Source organism: Entelurus aequoreus, linkage group LG26 (genome assembly GCF_033978785.1).
Source record: "Entelurus aequoreus isolate RoL-2023_Sb linkage group LG26, RoL_Eaeq_v1.1, whole genome shotgun sequence".
Taxonomy (NCBI): domain Eukaryota; kingdom Metazoa; phylum Chordata; class Actinopteri; order Syngnathiformes; family Syngnathidae; genus Entelurus; species Entelurus aequoreus.
The window spans coordinates 33,743,999-33,763,998 of record NC_084756.1 but is presented as its reverse complement, the minus strand read 5'-3'; the positions used below and the strand labels follow the sequence as shown (position 1 = coordinate 33,763,998).

Here is a 20,000-nt window from a genome sequence, read left to right as displayed (position 1 = left end):
AATGTTAAGCTTGGCATTAGCGTTCTGTTGGGGCGATGGGGGCAGGTGGGGCTTGAAAACTCCCCCTTGTCCAAAGTGGGGGATGACAAAAAAAGTTTGACAACCACTGCATTACATTAAGGAGACAATGAGGTATTGTGGCCAAACTGCTCCATTTTTCTTTCATCTGACATCACATGGACAAAGATAAGACCTTCTGGAGGAAAGTTCTGTGGTCAGATGAAACAAAAATGGAGCTGTTTGGCCACAATACCCAGCAATATGTTTGGAGGAGAAAATGTGAGGCCTTTAATCCCAGGAACACCATTCCTACCGTCAAGCATGGTGGTGGTAGTATTATGCTCTGGGCCTGTTTGGCTGCCAATGGAACTGGTGCTTTACAGAGAGTAAATGGGACAATGAAAAAGGAGGATTACCTCCAAATTCTTCAGGACAAGCTAAAATCATCAGCCCGGAGGTTGGGTCTTGGGCGCAGTTGGGTGTTCCAACAGGACAATGACCCCAAACACACCTCAAAAGTGGTAAAGGAATTGCTAAATCAGGCGAGAATGAAGGTTTTAGAATGGCCTTCCCAAAGTCCTGACTTAAACGTGTGGACAATGCTGAAGAAACAAGTCCATGTCAGAAAAACCAACAAATTTAGCTGAACTGCACCAATTTTGTCAAGAGGAATGGTCAAACATTCAAGCAGAAGCTTGTGGATGGCTACCAAAAGCGCCTTATTGCAGTGAAACTTGCCAAGGGACATGTAAGCAAATATTAAGGTGCTTTTGGTGCCTGATTTAGCCATTCCTTTACCACTTTTGACGTGTGTTTGGGGTCATTGTCCTGTTGGAACACCCAACTGCGCCCAAGACCCAACCTCCGGGCTGAGGATTTTAGCTTGTCCTGAAGAATTTGGAGGTAATCCTCCTTTTTCATTATCCCATTTACTCTCTGTAAAGCAGCAGTTCCATTGGCAGCAAAACAAGCCCAGATCATAATACTACCACCACCATCGGCGGCCACTCGAAGAGAGTATGACGATCCTCCTGGTAGGGGTGTATCCCTTTATGGAGGATGCCTGTGCGTGACTTTGTTTTACGTGGGGAGACTGGTACACAGACAGTCAACACACGATCCTTGACAGATCCGGGTCAGGGTCCAGTGGCATGGAGTCCAAGCCTTCTTCCGCCATCGCAGCCGTTGTGACGCTCCATAGGGTAAGCAGTCATCCTCCGCCTGTTCCACCGTTGAGGTCTTGGGTCGTTATTTCCCCATAACTGGGCCCACATGGATGTGGGGGTGCCTTCTTCCGCCATCGCGGTAGTTCTTACATCTACTGTCTTCCGCCTGCTCCGCCGTTGAGGTCTTCACCGTATCCCTGGCTAGGGGGCAGTCAGGTACTAGGCCTTTGCCAAGGGCCACCTGGGGTAACAGTAGTAAAGGGGTTAACCTCCTTAAAGCCCCAAGACCCCATAGAGGAGCCTCCACTGCCGGATGCACTTTAACGTCATGCCCAGGACACATAATATACTACCACCACCATGCTTGATGGTAGGCCTGGTGTTCCTGGGATTGAAGGCCTCACCTTTTGTTGGAATAATTATGTATATATTATCACACTAACTTTAGTATGCTTAAAGTCTGTTGCTTTAGTTATTTAGCTATTGTGCTCAAGTTGGACTTTTCTAATCTGTGCAAGGACAAAGACTTCTTGTCCGAGGGGTGGCCTCAGCCGTAGATGTTATCTTTGTTTTAGCCCGCTAACAGCCAAGGACTTCAACGAAGATAAGATGACAGCACGCAGACGAAGCAGAGACTTCAAGGACCTCAACGAAGATAAGATGACAACACGCAGACGAAGCGGGGACAAGGCGAAATCACAAGGCCCCCCAGCACATTCCGTCACGTATCGTGCGTCCTGGACCTGCTTTGCATAATATATGTGACCACTCCTTTTAGAGGCGGCCTTAGTGTTGTTGACTGTGGAACTCCTGAATAAATAGAGGGACGCAGGAGCTGAACCTTGGAGCGTAGGGCGAGACCGTGACTAAGTGTTCAGCTCCATGCGTTCTCCTCATGAGCTAAATTGAACTCTGTCTCTGATTGATTCCTTGCTTCTTGTCTGATTAATAGATGTCATCAGTGCTTGAACCTGACACCTTTTCTCCTCCAAACATATTGCTGGGTATTGTGGCCAAACAGCTCCATTTTTGTTTCATCTGACATCACATGGACAAAGATAAGACCTTCTGGAGGAAAAAATAAGGTCACATTTTCAGTAGAGCCATAATAAATTCATAAAAGAAGCAAACTTCATGAATGTTTTTTGTGACCAACAAGTATGTGCTCCAATCACTCTATCACAAAAAAATAAGAGTTGTAGAAATAATTGGAAACTCAAGACAGCCATGACATGATGTTCTTTACAAGTGTTTGTAAACATATTTAAAAAGCCTTTTTACACAATATTCAAGTGGCCCCACACCCTTTGTCTTTTTAGTATGCGGCCCCCTTGCACTATCTGCCCAAAAGGCCTCCTCACGCCGTGCCCATTGAAGTGTCCTGCGGGCGTACGTGACGCCAGCATGCCCGAGCTTCCAATTTGCCGCTAAATCAGTTTCATTAGCCACCCGAGTCCACGTTGAAATATTCCTACAGTAAACATTGCAGCAGCCGGTGAAAGACTGCAGCTTTAGGAGGACCCATAAAGTCTCCCCTGCTGGGACTTTAGGTCTCAACATATGTGCTGATTGGCCTGAAGTGGAGGCCGTATGCAAATAGGAGCGTCTCTACTTTATGGCCCTGATCCGAGCACGAGTCGACTGAATCCTGCTGACATGCAAAGGAGTCACACAGCAACCACATATGAACAACATATGTTACATGTTCTGTACACCGCCCTCATTAGAGCAGCAGGGAGCATTACTGACATTTTCATGCACACAATCCTTTATAATGCGAACTCTGCACATGTAGGAAAAGTACTGCAATACAAGCTTTAAAAGGGGAACTGCACTTTTTCGGGGGAATTTTGCCTATCGTTCACAATCATTATGAGAGACAAGAAGACGGATGTATTTTTTTTAATGCATTCTAACTCATGAATAAACGTTAGAGGCCTACTGAAATGAATTTGTTTTATTTAAACGGGGATAGCAGATCTATTCTATGTGTCATACTTGATCATTTCGCGATATTGCCACATTTTTGCTGAAAGGATTTAGTATAGAACAACGACGATAAAGATTGCAACTTTTGGTATCTGATAAAAAAAAGGCTTGCACCTACCGGAAGTAGCGTGACGTAGTCAGTTGAACATATACGCAAAGTTCCCTATTGTTTACAATGATGGCCGCATGAAGTGAGAGAGATTCAGACCGAGAAAGCGACGATTTCCCCATTAATTTGAGCGAGGATGAAAGATTTGTGGATGAGGAAAGTGCAAGTGAAGGACTAGTGGGGAGTGGAAGATGCTGTGAGAGGCGGGTGGGACCTGATATTCAGCTGGGAATGACTACAACAGTAAATAAACACAAGACATATATATACTCTATTAGCCACAACACAACCAGGCTTATATTTAATATGCCACAAATTAATCCTGCATAAAAACACCTGCGTGTTTGTTATGCTAGCTCCTAGCTCGAGCTAGTTATAGCTCGAGCGGGTTATATGGACAGGATCCCGTATATATAACCCGCCAATACAATTCAAACACCTCCACAACACACACACTCACTCAGCCCAAAGAACCGTTCACCTAACCCAAGGTTCATAAAGCTTATATATTTAACCAAAGTTACGTACATGACACGCACGTACGGGTAAGCGATCAAATGTTTGGAAGCGCGCAGGTGGGACCTGATATTCAGCTGGGAATGACTACAACAGTAATTAAACACAAGACATATATATACTCTATTAGCCACAACACAACAGGGCTTATATTTAATACGCCACAAATTAATCCTGCATAACAAACACCTAGGTGTTTGTTATGCTAGCTCCTAGCTCGAGCTAGTTATAGCAAGCGATCAAATGTTTGGAAGCGTACTCACGGTATCGCGTCTGCGTCTGTGTATCCAAATCAAAGTCCTCCCGGTAAGAGTCTCATTTGTCCGAGTTCTTTGATCTTGACTGCATCTTTCGGGAATGTAAACAATGAAACACCGACTGTGTTGTGTTGCTGACTTCCCTCGCAAAATACTCCGCTTCGCACAGACAACTTTCTTCTTTGCTTGCTCAGCTTCTTTCTCCATAATGCAATGAACAAATTGCAACAGATTCACCAACACAGATGTCCAGAATACTGTGGAATAATGAGATGAAAACAGAGCTATTTCGTATTGGCTTCAATGGGGAAGCCATACCTCTGTTAAACTGGCTACGTCACGCGCATACGTCATCCTCCAAAGGAATTTTCAACCGGAAGTTTAGTGGGAAATTTAAAATTGCACTTTATAAGTTAACGCGGCCGTATTGGCATGTGTTGCAATGTTAAGATTTCATCATTGATATATAAACTATCAAACTGCGTGTTAGGTAGTAGTGGGTTTCAGTAGGCCTTTAGGGGTGTAACGGTACGTGTATTTGTATTGAACCGTTTCGGTACGGGGGTTCCGGTTCGGTTCGGAGGTGTACCGAACGAGTTTCCACACGGACATATTAAGTAGCGTAACGCACGTTGTGTAAACAATGCACACCGAGGCACAACACATGGCATGCTAGCAGCTAACGGGCTAGGATAGACTGACCATACGTCCTCTTTTCACCGGACATGTCCTCTTTTGCGGAGTCGTCAGGGCGGAGTTTCTTAAATGCCTCAAATGTCCGGCATTTTGAGTTAGGGTTGCGTGTATTTTAAATGTACGTTCAGGGTTAAGAAGGGGTTGAAAACAAAACAAATTGTGCTCGCAGCATCATTGGTGAGGGAGGGGCAGAGAGAGAGTTATGATAAACGCGCATGCGTCGCCAGGCTCTGCTTTTTATCCATAGATTTATCAGATTTAATTTTTTATTATCTATAGCAGGGGTGTCAAAAGTGTGCCTTGGAGGCCATTTGCGGCTCACAGCTAATGTTTTAAAGGCACACGGCACATTCTAAAAATACTATTAAAATAAACAAATACTTAACAAAAGTGAAATAAAAAAGCTTAAAGGTTAAATGTAATTTAGAAAAAGTTGCAATGTTGACTAATAAAACAAAGCTGTTTTTTTTTTTCTTTCAAACTGTCATTGCTCAAAACACAATATTGAATCAAAATCAATGTTATTATGAATTATTGACCTATCCAAGGTTCCCATTACTTCACATCAAATATTCCACTAAGAAAAATATTTTTGGTTAACCAAAAAATGTATATTTTGTTGTTTTCTTACTGTACCGAAAATGAACCGAACCGTGACCTCTAAACCGAGGTACGTACCGAACCGACATTTTTGTGTACCGTTACACCCCTAAGAAATGTAAATAAACATTAGCTTACAGTGGAGGTCCTCCATTCAGCCCATAAAACCCACTAAATAAGCATTCAAAAACCTGTAACAATACTCCCTTTATATTTCGTAACCTGAATATTAACCAAGTATTTTTAGATATATGGGTTAATATAAGCTAGATATCTAAACCCATCCATCCATTTTCTACCACTAATTCCTTTCAGGGTCGCGGGGGGCGCTGGAGCCTATCTCAGCTACAATCGGGCGGAAGGCGGGTTACACCCTGGACAAGTCGCCACCTCATCACAGGGCCAACACAGATTTTAACCAAGCATATTAACCAAGTATTTTTAGTTACAGTATATGGTTAATATAAGCTAGATATCTAAACCCCAAACTTAAAATGCGCCAAACATGAATAGGTGTGGAGGGAGTGTTTTACATTTTTCCCATTATGCACTTTAATGTATGGATGGATTTTATGGCGTTTGGACGTTTTTTTATAATGTCCACAATGTTCAGTGAGCAGATTGTGTTATGTGTGACGACTTTTATCTTTATTTTTTTGCACCATGACTAGGGAAGGTTGTTTGGATTGTGTCATGACCTGCTCAGTGGCCTTGTGGTTAGAGCAGTGGTTCTTAACCTTGTTGGAGGTACTGAACCCCACCAGTTTCATATGCGCATTCACCAAACTCTTCTTTAGTGAAAAATAAAAACAATTTTTTTTTCAAATTCAAGACAAAGTTATACGTTTTTGGTAACACTGTAGTAAGGGAAACATATTCTAAGTAACAAAGACTTAATTTAGAGTTTTTTGGACACCAGGGGAACATATTCTAAGTAACAAAGACTTCATTTAGAGTTATTTGGTTAGGGTTAGAGGGTTAGGACCAGTGTTAGAGGGTTAGGACCAGTGTTAGAGGGTTAGGGTCAGGGTTATAATGAGGCCATGCTGAATAAGACATTAATAAGTACTTAATAATGATTAGTTAAGAGCCAATATGTTACTAATTTGCATGTTAATAAGCAACTAATTAATGGTGAATATGTTCTCCATACTAAAGTGTTACCATGTTTTATTACTAGTGTACAAAATGAAGCGTGCATGAACATCACCTTGTTCAAACAACAAAACCAACACAGTGCATAAACTCACAACAAATTACACACTCGCAAATCAGTCTGACTTCTGCTGTTGCCGTATCTGTAATACGCCGATATCGGTATCGGTTTCAAAAACTAAAATGTATGACTTTTTTAAAACGCCGCTGTGTACACGGACGTAGGGAGAACTACGGAGCGGCAATAAACCTTAAAGGCACTGCCTTTGCGTGCCGGCTCAGTCACATAATATCTACGGCTTTTCACACACACAAGTGAATGCAAGGCATACTTGGTAAACAGCCATACAGGTCACAACGAGGGTAGACGTATAAACAACTTTAACACTGTTACAAATATGCTCCACACTGTGAACCCACACCAAACAATAATGACAAACACATTTCGGGAGAACATCCGCACCGTAACACAACATAAACACAACAGAACAAATACCCAGAACCCCTTGCAGCACTAACTCTCCCGGGACGCTACAATATACACCCCCCGCAAACCCCCTACCGAAACCCCCTCCTCCCCCAACCTCCTCATGCTCTCTCAGGGAGAGCATGTCCCAAATTCCAAGCTGCTGTTTTGAGGCATGTTAAAAAAAAACAATGCACTTTGAGACTTCAATAATAAATATGGCAGTGCCATGTTGGCATTTTTTCCCATAACTTGAGTTGATTTATTTTGGAAAACCTTGTTACATTGTTTAATGCATCCAGCGGGGCATCACAACAAAATTAGGCATAATAACGTGTTAATTCCACGACTGTATGTATCGGTATTGGTTGATATCGGAATCGGTAGAGTTGGACAATATCGGAATATCGGCAAAAAAGCCATTATCGGACGTCTGTAATTATGATAGTTTGCAGTGAGCAGTAATGAGTGATGTTGAAAGAAAAAACATATGTTGTGATGCGTTTTTGCTTAAAATGATCAAAATAGGTAAATATTACATGTTATTATGAAAGTTACTACATTACAGCTTGTATATAAAACATTGATGGAGGTTTTTGCATGTTCTTTAGAGCGCTTTATAGGTGGAATAGAGTGACTTTTTAATCGCATTTATTTACTCGGAAATACAAACCATTCATTCTTATTCTGCTTGCTCTTCATGACTGAGGCTGTCTGCTCCACTGCCAGCATCAAAGTACACCACTTGTCTCCGAAGCAGCTGCTAAATTGCTCTTTTCCGGCTATTAAACACCTAAACTACACTAATGATTCTCTCCTACCTTAAAGCTCAAACAATGTACACAAAGACGTCTTGCGAGCAACGAAGCACGTTGATTTAGCGAGGAGACAGTAAAGCAGTGGTGTCAAACTCCTTTTTTTGAGGGCCAAATCATAGTTATGACTGCACTTAGAGGGCCGCTTAAAACAGGATATATATATATATATATATATATTTTTTTTTTGTGTTTTTTTTTTTGTTTGTTTTTTTGTGTGTGTGATAGAGTGATTGGAGCACATACTCGTTGGTCACAAAAAGTATGTGCTCCAATCACTCTATCACAAAAAAAGATGTATATATATATATATATTTTTTTTTTTTGTGATGTAGTGATTGGAGCACATGCTTGTTGGTCACAAAAAACATTCATGAAGTTTGCTTCTTTTATGAATTTATTATGTGTCTACTGAAAATGTGCTGGGTCAAAAGTATACATACAGCAATGTTAATATTTGCTTACATGTCCCTTGGCAAGTTTCACTGCAATAAGGCACTTTTGGTAGCCATCCACAAGCTTCTGCTTGCATTTTTGACCACTCCTCTTGACAAAATTGGTGCAGTTCAGCTAAATGTGTTGGTTTTCTGACATGGACTTGTTTCTTCAGCATTGTCCACACGTTTAAGTCAGGACTTTGGGAAGGCCATTCTAAAACCTTCATTCTAGCCTGATTTAGCCATTCCTTTACCACTTTTGAGGTGTGTTTGGGGTCATTGTCCTGTTGGAACACCCAACTGCGCCCAAGACCCAACCTCCGGGCTGATGATTTTAGCTTGTCCTGATGAATTTGGAGGTACCGTATTTTTCGGAGTATAAGTCGCACCGGCTGAAAATGCATAATAAAGAAGGAAAAAAACATATATAAGTCGCACTGGAGTATAAGTCGCATTTTTGGGGGAAATGTATTTGATAAAAGCCAACACCAAGAATAGACATTTGAAAGGCAATTCAAAGAATAGTGAACAACAGGCTGAATAAGTGTACGTTATATGAGGCATAAATAACCAACTGAGAAGGTGCCTGGTATGTTAACGTAACATATTATGGTAAGAGTCATTCAAATAACTATAACATATAGAACATGCTATACGTTTACTAAACAATCTGTCACTCCTAATCACTAAATCCCATGAAATCTTATACGTCTAGTCTCTTACGTGAATGAACTAAATAATATTATTTGATATTTTACGCTAATGTGTTAATCATTTCACACATAAGTCACTCCTGAGTATAAGTCGCACCCCCGGCCAAACTATGAAAAAAACTGCAACTGATAGTCCGAAAAATACGGTAATCCTCCTTTTTCATTGTCCCATTTACTCTCTGTAAAGCACCAGTTCCATTGGCGGAAAAACAGGCCCAGATCATAATACTACCATCACCATGCTTGACGGTAGGAGTGGTGTTCCTGGGATTAAAGGCTGCACCTTTTCTCCTCCAAACATATTGCTGGGTATTGTGGCCAAAAAGCTCAATTTTTCTTTCATCTGACATCACATGGACAAAGATAAGACCTTCTGGAGGAAAGTTCTGTGGTCAGATGAAACAAAAATTTAGCTAGAAAGTTAGAATATATAATAAAAAATTTAAATAGAAATGAAATCATGACACACACTAGATAAACACTAGATAAAACAGAAACATAGATAATAGAAATAAAAAGCATGAAAGCACTGGATAAAAAACAGATAAGCAAACAGAGTATTTAAAAACAAGAAGGCAAAGAAATTAGATAAAAGCTGTGCTAAAAAGGTGGGTTTTTAGTCCCTTCTTAAAATGGTCGACCGACTGTGGTGCTCTAAGATGGTCGGGGAGAGCGTTCCAAAGTTCGGGAGCGGTCGAGCAGAAAGCCCGACGGCCCATAGATTGTAACTTTGTCCTGATGGGTTTGATGAAGTTAGTGTTTGAGGAGCGGAGGTTGCGGGTACGAGGTTGAGGGGAAACTAGGTCCTTGAGGTAGGAGGGGGCATTGCCGTAGATGCATTGGTGAGTGAGCAGGTTCATCTTAAATTGGGTCCGGGATGCGATAGGGAGCCAGTGGAGTGATTTGAGATTAGGTGTGATATGATTACGCTCGCGCACTCTCGTCAGGATCCTCGCTGCGCTGTTTTGAATGTACTGGAGGTATGTACTAAATCAGGCTAGAATGAAGGTTTTAGAATAGCCTTCCCAAAGTCCTGACTCAAACGTGTGGACAATGCTGAAGAAACAAGTCCATGTCAGAAAACCAACACATTTAGCTGAACTGCACCAATTTTGTCAAGAGGAGTGGTCAAAAATGCAAGCAGAAGCTTGTGGATGGCTACCAAAAGTGCCTTATTGCAGTGAAACTTGCCAAGGGACATGTAAGCAAATATTAACATTGCTGTATGTATACTTTTGACCCTCACATTTTCAGTAGAGCCATAATAAATTCATAAAAGAACCAAACTCATGAATGTTTTTTGTGACCAACAAGTATGTGCTCCAATCACTACATCACAAAAAAACAAGAGTTGTAGAAATGATTGGAAACTCAAGACAGCCTTGACATGATGTTCTTTACAAGTGTATGTCAACTTTTGACCACGACTGTACCTGCGGCTTATAGTCAGGTGCGGCTAATGTATGGAAAACATTTTTTTTTCAAAATGTTCAGTGGGTGCAGCTAATAAACCGGTGCGCTCTACAGTCCGGAAAATACGGTAGTTGAAATATTGTGTTCATGCATTAACAAATGAAGAAAAGTGATCGATATGGGAAACAGGATCATAACATCCCTAGACCCAAGGTACAAATGCCTTTTTGTGCATCAGCGCACGTGGTGCTACCAAGGACTGTTTGGAAGGGGAGTAGCGAGGCGGTGTAGCGTACGCAGAAACATAATCCAGGTCTATGTCATCTCAAAAGGTTAGGGTTAGGATTATCAACCAGACTCACCTTTCTTCTTCCTGCACAGATGACTTGGTCTTGCGCTGAAACCCAGGAAGACTGCTCATGTCCACGTAACCGTCCGTCTCGTTGGCGGACGCCAGAACCCTCGGCGAACGCTCAAAGAAGTCCCCCAACGCCCGCTGGGGCCTCCACTGCGAGACGTGGACGTTCTCGTAGTCCGAGTTGACGGGGGGCACGTTCTCGTAGTTGGAGCTGTCGGCGTTGGGGAAGGAGATGGAGCGGGGCTTGGTGAGGGGGAGCGGTGAGAGGGGCACACGGGAGCGGTCCTCGAAGGACTCCACCCGCACCACGCTGCGGTTGAGGAAGGCCACCGAGCTTCCCGTTCTTTGTGGGCAGAACAAGAAGGCGGGTGTCGGCTCAGGCGACGCTTGAGACCGCGAGTGAAGATGTGGAGAACCGGCCGGGTCCAACAGCCTGCTGCGTGTCGGGCGGCTGGACTCCGTCGAGGACTCCGATGACGGCGAGTCCGCGACGGCGGGCTTGCTCTCCGCTTTCCGCCGGAACTTTAGCATCAGGAAGCGCTTGATGGAGGATTTCTTCTTTCGGTTCTTCTCGGAGGAGTCCGCGTCAGCGAGGAGCGAGGGCGTGCTCTTGGCCATGGGCCTCTTGGTGATGGAGGCCAGCTCGAAAGGCGGAGGGATGTCCACCGCAGACGAGGGCGTGGACAGACCGCTGGAGGACAGAGGGGAACATCTGGAGGAACTCCCAGATGGGGAGGCTCGGGTGTCTCTGTGGACTTGGGGTGAGGGTGGGTAGAGAGCCAAGTAGGGAGCTTTGGAGTGGTTCTTCGCCACGGGTCTGCTCCCCCAGGCTCCGTGAAGCAGGTTGCCCCCGGTCTCACTGACGAGGTGGTGCGACAGCGAGCGGGAACGCATTCCCGTGGTCCCCCGGCTCAGAGGGAAGACATTCTCCCCCTCTGAGCTATCGTCGCCCGGATCTTCGTAAAGATGATCGGCGCAGATGTCGGCGTAGTTCTTCAGGCGGTGTTCCGAGGTCTGGGAGTTGCAGAGCAGCCTGAACTTGGGCTGGCAGTACAAATGCTTCAACACTTGGTGCTCTTCACTCCCGTTGCCGGGATGTTTCCCCGCTAAAACACCAGCGTGAAAACGCTTCTGTGGGGACAGAGGACTTCCTGCGACTCTGTGAGAACTCAGGATTAGGTCTTCATTGATGATGTCCTCTGGAGCCACGTAATACGGTTGCGGGTTCGGACTGTCCTGCGCGGCACGCCAGATCTGGTCTTGAATGCGGAGTACTTCTTCCTCCTTCTTCCAGGTGCTTCTACAAACGTCTCGATGGCCGAGTTCACTGAGGAGATCTTCTGCCGCGTCGTCGTCCGTTTTTTCCGTGGTTTTTTTCCCGTCCACACTGTTGACAGAAATGTCCCCCATTGAGAGGCCGTCCGCGTCCGCCAACGCCTCGCCTGCGTCCTCGTCCATGTCCTCCGTCACGTCCGTGTTGTCCACCATCTCCACCGCGTCCTCGGAGTCCGTGGTCCACAGTGCATCCAGGGAGTCCGCTTCCTCCGTCAGTCTCCAGTCCTCGTCCATCTTCTGAAACATCTCTTCTTGGTCAGACTCGTCCCGGCTTGGACCGCTCGCTGCCACACCCTCAGTAGCGCATCCTTCCCAGAGGGCGTCCGTGCCGTGGAGCTTCAGGACAGGCTTGGGGGCCACACAGGGTTTGGGACCTCTGGCTGCCGACGCCAGCATCACAAAATCGGGCTTTGGAGCAACACAGGGCTTGTCTGCAGGAACAACAGGAAAGGGAAACGGTAAGATGCCTTAGAATAGATTATTTGTGAGGTCAGGGTGTAACTGGTCCAGTCAAGGCTGCACTCGTCAAGAAGGTACATTTCCACAAGGCTTGGAAGAACAAGAAATAATGCAAGGGATTTCCCTGAGTGGCTTCCTGTGATTGAAAGCAGAGAAGGGCTTTTTTTTTAGAAGCATATATAGTGCATGTAAAGCACATACAGGGAATTTAAAGCAAATATTGTGCATTTAAAACATATAGTGCATTTAAAGCAAAGAAAGTGCTTTTAATAGTGCATTTAAAGCACATATAGTGCATTCAAAGCACATTTAGTGCATATAAAGTACACAGTGCATTTAAAGCACAGCTAGTGCATTTAAAGCACACATAGGGCATTTAAAGCACAGCTGGTGCATTTAAACCACAGACGGTGCGTTTAAAGCTCATTAAGTGCATTTCAAGCACATAGTGCATTTGGAGCACAGCTGGTGCATTTACAACACATATAATAATAATAATAATAATAATACCTGGGATTTATATAGCGCTTCTCTAAGTACCCAAAGTCGCTTTACATGTTAAAAACCCATCATTCATTCACACCTGGTGGTGGTAAGCTACTTTCGTAGCCACAGCTGCCCTGGGGTAGACTGACGGAAGCGTGGCTGCCAATTTGCGCCTACGGCCCCTCCGACCACCACCTATTATTCATTCAACATTCATTCACCAGTGTGAGCGGCACCGGGGGCAAGGGTGAACTGTCCTACCCAAGGACACAACGGCATGGTAAGGGGCGGGGAGCGAACCTGCAACCCTCAGGTTTCTGACACGGGCGCTCTACCCACTACGCCATGCCGCATTTAAAGCACAGAGAGTGCATTTAAATCACATACAGTGCATTTAAAGCACAGCTGGTGCATTTAAAGCACATACTGTATATTGCATTTAAAGCACAGGTAGTGCGTGTAAAGCACATATAGTGCATTTAAATCACAAGTAGTGCATTTAAAGCATAGCTGGTGCATTAAAAGCACAGCTTGTGCATTTAAAGCACATACGGTGCATTTAAAGCACATAGTGTTTTCAAAGCACAAATAGTGCATTTAAAGCACAGTTAGAGCATTTAAACCACAGCTAGTGCATTTAAACCACAGATGGTGCATTTAAATCACATAAAGTGCATTTAAAGCACATATACAGTAGTACATGTAAAGCACATATAGTGCATTCAAAGCACAAAGTGCATTCAAAGCACAGCTGGTGCATTTATTCCACAGATGTTCCATTTAAAGTACATTGAGTGCATTTAAAGCACATACAGCATAGTGCATTTCAAACACATGTAGTGTGGTGTTTTCAAAGCACATATAGTGCATTTAACGCACAGCTGGCGCATTTAAACCACAGATGGTGCATTTAAAGCACATAAAGTGCATTTAACGCACACATACAGTAGTACATGTAAAGCACATATAGTGCATTCAAAGCACAAAGTGCATTCAAAGCACAGCTGGTGCATTTATTCCACAGATGTTCCATTTAAAGCACATTGAGTGCATTTAAAGCACATACAGCATAGTGCATTTCAAACACATGTAGTGCATTCAAAGCACAGCTGGTGCATTTAAACCACAGATGGTGCATTCAAAGCACATTAAGTGCATTTAAAGCACATGTACAGTAGTGCGTGTAAAGCATGTATAGTGCATTTAAAGCATAGCTGGCGTATTTCAAGCACAGCTGGTACATTTCAAGCACAGATGGTGCATTTAAAGCACATAGTGTATTTCCACCACAGATGGTGCATTTAAAGCACATGTAGTGCATTTAAAACACACATTTACACAACTTACTGCGTCATGCCCTTAAATCATCATGACCTCTCGGTGTGTCAAAAACACAAATCCCACCAATCCGTCCTAAGGTGAGTGTTTTCATGCCCACTATTGCCCACTGTAGTCTCACTTGATTGAACATTGTCCAACGTTCAACACGACAAAGTAATACAAGTGTGGTATGATTCCTGCTGATATCACATCGGTTGATATCAAGGCTCCAATATTGGTTTTGTATGGGAAGTGAAAAAGTGGAGTAAATATATTCTATTGTCATGTCTACTTTGGTGTGTGGACAGAGTGTAGAGGCGACCATGTGGGTGTGATAAGGTCATCATCATGTTAAAAAACATATTTAGAAGGTTTTGAAGTGTCAAGAAGTCAGGATTTTTTCAAAGGGTCAAAAAATCTGGATTTTTTTATAAAGTCTCAAAAAGTCAGAATATTTTTTGTGAAAAAGTCAGAATTTTTTCTAAGTGTCAAAAAGTCGTTTTTTTTTGTAAGTGTCAAAATGTCGGGATTTTTTCCAAATGTCAAAATGTTTGAATTTTTTCCAAGTGTCAAAAAGTCAGAATTTTTTCTAAGTGTCAAGAAGTCAGTATTTTTTCTGTGTCAAAAAATCGGGATTTTTTTCTAAGTGTCAAAAAGTCCGGATTTTATTTTGTCAAAAAGTCAGATTTTTTTCTAAATGTCAATAAATCTGGATTTTTTTGTAAGTGTCAAAAAATCTGGATTTTTTTCTAAATGTCAAAAAATCGTGATTTTTTTCTAAGTGTCGAAAAGTCAGGATTTTTTTGGTCAAAAAGTCAGAATTTTTTCTAAGTGTCAAAAAGTCAGGATTTTTTAAGTTTCAAAATGTCTGGATTTTTTCCAAATGTCAAAATGTTTGAATTTTTTCTAAGTGTCAAAAAGTCAGGATTTTTTCTGTGTCTCAAAAAATCGGGATTTTTTTCCAAGTGTCAAAAAGTCTGGATTTTATTTAGTCAAAAAGTCAGATTTTTTTCTAAATGTCAAAAAATCTGGATTTTTTTCTAAGTGTCAAAAAATCTGGATTTTTTTTCAAGTGTCAAAAAAATCGGGATTTTTTTCCAAGTGTCAAAAACTCCGGATTTTATTTTGTCAAAAAGTCAGATTTTTTTCTAAGTGTCAAAAAATCTGGATTTTTTCTAAATGTCAAAAAATCTGGATTTTTTTCTAAGTGTCAAAAAATCTGGATTTTTTGTCAAAAAATCTGGATTTTTTTCTAAGTGTGAAAAAATCTGGACTTTTTCCAAATGTCAAAATGTTAGAATTTTTTCTAAGTGTCAAAAAGTTGGAATTGTTTCTAAGTGTCAAAAAGTCTGAATTGTTTCTAAGTGTCAAGAAGTCAGGATTTTTTCTAAGTGTCAAAAAGTTTGGATTTTTTTTTGTCAGAATTTTTTCTAAGTGTCAAAAAGTCGGGATTTTTTCCAAATGTCAAAATGTTTGAATTTTTTCTAGGTGTCAAAAAGTCGGGATTTTTTCCAAATGTCAAAATGTTTGAATTTTTTCTAGGTGTCAAAAAGTCGGGATTTTTTCCAAATGTCAAAATGTTAGAATTTTTTCCAAGTGTCAAAAAGTTTGGATTTTTTCTAAGTGTCAAAAAGTCAGGATTTTTTTTAAGTGTCAAAAAATCTGATTTTTTTTTTTAAGTGTAAAAAAATCATGATTTTTTTTTTTTTAAGTGTCAAAAATATCATGATTTTTTTGGTCAAAGTCAGAATTTTTCCTAAGTGTCAAACAAATTGGGATTTTTTTCCAAGTTCAACAAGTTCTTTGAAGCCATTCCATTTATAATGAATAATTCCTATTATTTATTGGCTTTTTGACTGTATGACAATGTCTGCTTTTACATGTCAATGAATGAGCATTTTTACTGAATAAATGATCATTTCATGCAAAATATAAATATTTGTTTCAGTAGTTGAAATGAAAAAAGTGAACATGTACTGTTCAAAACAAATACAACACATACTTTTACAACGGCTCCACATTTCCCCCCCTGAAATACATCATTATAAGACTCACCGGCGTTCATTTTGACGAGGCGAACGTCCTCGACATGTCGTCCACTGAGGCAGCTTTAGGAGGTAGAACATGTGGAAGAAGGTCGGCGGAAAGAATCCAGAATCGAAGAGGACTTCGTAGTCCGTGAGGTTTGTCCTGTGTGAATAAAAGTCATGTTTGCTGTCCTCGCATTTCCAACTCACCAGAGAAGAGACATGCAGCACTTCTCCTCCTGGACACACACACTCTCTCTCTCTCTCTCTCTCTCTCTCTCTCTCTCTCTCCCTCACACACACACACACACAGACACAATATATATTAAAACTACTAATTTCACAATAAAAACTAAATTTTTCATTTGAATGAATATTTACACACATTATCATATCAACTCACTGTCACTTTAAAAAAAGTAATAAATAAAACACTCTCTCTCTCTCACGAACACACACACACACAATACATTAAAACTACTAATTTCACAATAAAAACTACATTTTTCATTTGAATGAATATTTACACACATTATCGTATCAACTCACTGTCACTTTAAAAAAAAAAAAATGTGCAAGAGTGAACTTCTTCCTTAAAGTCTTTTACTCCTCTTTGCTGATTGGCTGGGAGGGATCACATGACTTTCTTGCAACTATGCATTTAACCAGGGGATGTTCAATGGACCTCACATTGCTATGTTTGTGTTAAGTTCAAGTTCCACTAATAGTCTCACACACACACACTAGAAATGAACCTCTGCATTTAACCCATCCCCTTGTTGCACCCCCTGGGAGGTGAGGGGAGCAATGAGCAGCAGCTGTGGCCGCGCTCGGCAATCATTTGGGTGATTTAACCCCCCCAATTCCAACCCGTGATGCTGAGTGCCAAGCAGGGTTGCATATGTTTAGCTAAACAGTGGATAAGGAGCACTTTATCTAGGAGGCAGCTCATTAGCATTAAAGTGACAGGCACACAAAATGTGTCCGTAGTAAGGCTTGTGAAACCTCTGATAAAATACAAAAAAAAAAAAAGTACAATTAGAAGAGGAAAAAAGTGATCCAACAACATTTGCCAGCTTTATTCTAGGAGTTTTTAAAATTTATTTTTGTTGTAAAAAATGTTTTCTTTAAATAATACGTCAACAATTTACGGAGCCCCCGGCCTAAAAGGACATGGGGGAATTTTTTTTTAAAATAATAAATTTTTTAATTTTTGGCATGTATCTCGTGCGCACGAGAAACTTTTTCTAAAGTTAAAAAAAATTTAAAATTAAATTTTACAATTATTATTATTATTATTTTTTTTAGACATGTATCTCGTGCGCACGAGAAACTTTCTCGTGAGGACGGGATACATGTCAAAAAAAAAAAAAAAAAACATTTTATTTTTATTTTTAGACATGTATCTCGTGCGCAAGAGATACATGTCTAAAAAAAATTTTTTTAAATCGCACAAGATACAAAATTTTAAAAAACTTTTTTTTTTTTTTAGACATGTATCTTGTGCCCACGAGAAAATTTGTCGTGGGCACGACATACATGTCTAAAAAAGAAAAAAAAAAGAAAAAGAAAAATTATAAAATGTTTTTTCTTATAACTTTATAAAAAGTTTCTCGTGCGCACGAGAAACTATACATGTCTAAAAAATTAATAAAAAAATACAAAAATTATAAAAAAAATAAAAACAATTTTTAGACATGTATCTCGTGCGCAGGAAGATACATGTCTAAAAAAAAAATTTTTAAACATTTTTTTTTTAGACATGCATCTCGTGCCCATGAGAAAGTTTCTTGTGTGCACGAGATACATGTCTAAAAAAATAATAATAAAAAAAAAATTATACTTTAAAAATTTTTTTTTTATAACTTTATAAAAAGTTTCTCGTGCGCACGAGAAACTATACATGTCTAAAAATTAATAAATAAATACAACAATTATATATAAAAAAAAAAAATCCCCCCATGTCCCTTTAGGGGCTCCGTAAAAAAAATTAATGTTTTTTTTTTATTTTTTATTTTAGACATGTATCTCGTGCGCAGGAAGATACATGTCTAAAAAATAAATAAATAAATACAAAAATTATTTAAAAAAAAAATTTCCCCCATGTCCCTTTAGGGGCTCCGTAAAAAAAATTATTATTATTATTTTTTTTTAAGACATGTATCTCGTGCGCAGGAAGATACATGTCTAAAAAAAAACATTTTTAATTTTTTTTTTTTTAGACATGCATCTCGTGCCCATGAGAAAGTTTCTTGTGTGCACGAGATACATGTCTAAAAAAATAATAATAAAAAAAATATATATACATTTTCTAAATTTTTTTATAACTTTATAAAAAGTTTCTCGTGCGCACAAGAAACTATACATGTCTAAAAAATACAAATAAAAATACAAAAATTATAAAAAAATAAATTTCCCCCATGTCCCTTTAGGGGCTCCGTAAAAATTTGCTGACTAAGGAGCTTTTTTTTAAACTTTTTGAATATTATCCTGAATGTGACTTTCCGCAGCGTGTTTTTGCACCAGGGGGAAATAAACAATATACACACCTGACAAGCAGTGTGCATAACAGGAAGTTGCTCGCTGCAGCTTCCTGGCCGAGCCCGCTCCACATCCTGGTGGCCGTGACGCTCGCATGTAAACAATGTGTAAAGTAGACGTGAATCACAGGCAATGAAGTCACTCACATTATTCTCCACTTGGGTCAAACCTCTGGGTTGAGGTCGTAGGGAGGAAAAAAATGATGCCAGGCGTGGAACGGCATTGTGGGTATTTTACCGGCTCATATCTTCATTGTGTGTGTTTAACATGTGTCTCACTTTAACATTTATAGCTTCACTTTTATTGTTAGTCTTTAAGCCAAAATACATCCTTTCTCCCAATAGTATAGTACTTTTTTAATTTCATTAGTACTGCAGTACTTCATTAGTACTGGTGTACAGTACAACCCTAGTGTGTACACTTTAATACATCTCAATTTGAAAGTCTTAATAGATGATGTAAACACACTACAGGACTGCTTGTATCGCACATGATATCACACACAAGTAACCACGCTACAGGACTGCGTGTATCACACGTGATATCACACACCCAAGTAAACACGCTACAGGACTGCTTGTGTCGCACATGATGTCACACACAAATAAACACGCTACAGGACTGCTTGTGTCGCACATGATATCACACACAAATAAACATGCTACAGGACTGCTTGTGTCGCACATGATATTACACACAAGCAAACTCTGCAGAACTGCTTGTGCCGCACATGATATCACACACAAGTAAACACGCTGCAGGACTCAATGTGTCGCACATGATATCACACACAAATAAACACGCTACAGGACTGCTTGTGTTGCACATAATATAACACACAAGCAAACTCTCTGCAGAACTGCTTGTGTCGCACATGATATCACACAAGCAAACTCTCTGCAGAACTGCTTGTGTCGCACATGATATCACACACAAGTAAACACGCTGCAGGACTACTTGTGTCGCACATGCTATCACACACAAGGTAACACTCTGCAGAACTGCTTGTGTCACACATGATATCAAACACAAGTAAACACGCTGCAGGACTGCTTGTATCGCACATGATGTCAAACACAAGTAAACACGCTGCAGGACTGCTTGTGTCGCACATGATATCAAACAGAAGTAAACATGCGGCA

The 20,000-nt window shown here is 40.8% G+C and overlaps 1 protein-coding gene across 2 annotated transcripts in view; it reads right to left on the bottom strand.

Moving 5' to 3' along the window:
* Positions 1–20,000, bottom strand: part of LOC133643089 (FYVE, RhoGEF and PH domain-containing protein 5-like) — a 79,160-nt gene that overhangs the window by 44,183 nt on the left and 14,977 nt on the right. The window contains exons 1-3 of one of the 2 annotated variants that reach the window (XM_062037497.1): positions 18,867–18,914; positions 16,346–16,480; positions 10,695–12,456 (exon numbers count right to left, since the gene is read on the bottom strand). In XM_062037497.1, coding sequence (XP_061893481.1) covers positions 10,695–12,456; positions 16,346–16,355 — 1,772 coding nt within the window. In that variant the 5' untranslated portion in view covers positions 16,356–16,480; positions 18,867–18,914. Of the gene's footprint in view, positions 1–10,694; positions 12,457–16,345; positions 16,481–18,866; positions 18,915–20,000 lie in introns of those variants that run through there. The other variant, XM_062037496.1, reaches the window with a different exon arrangement.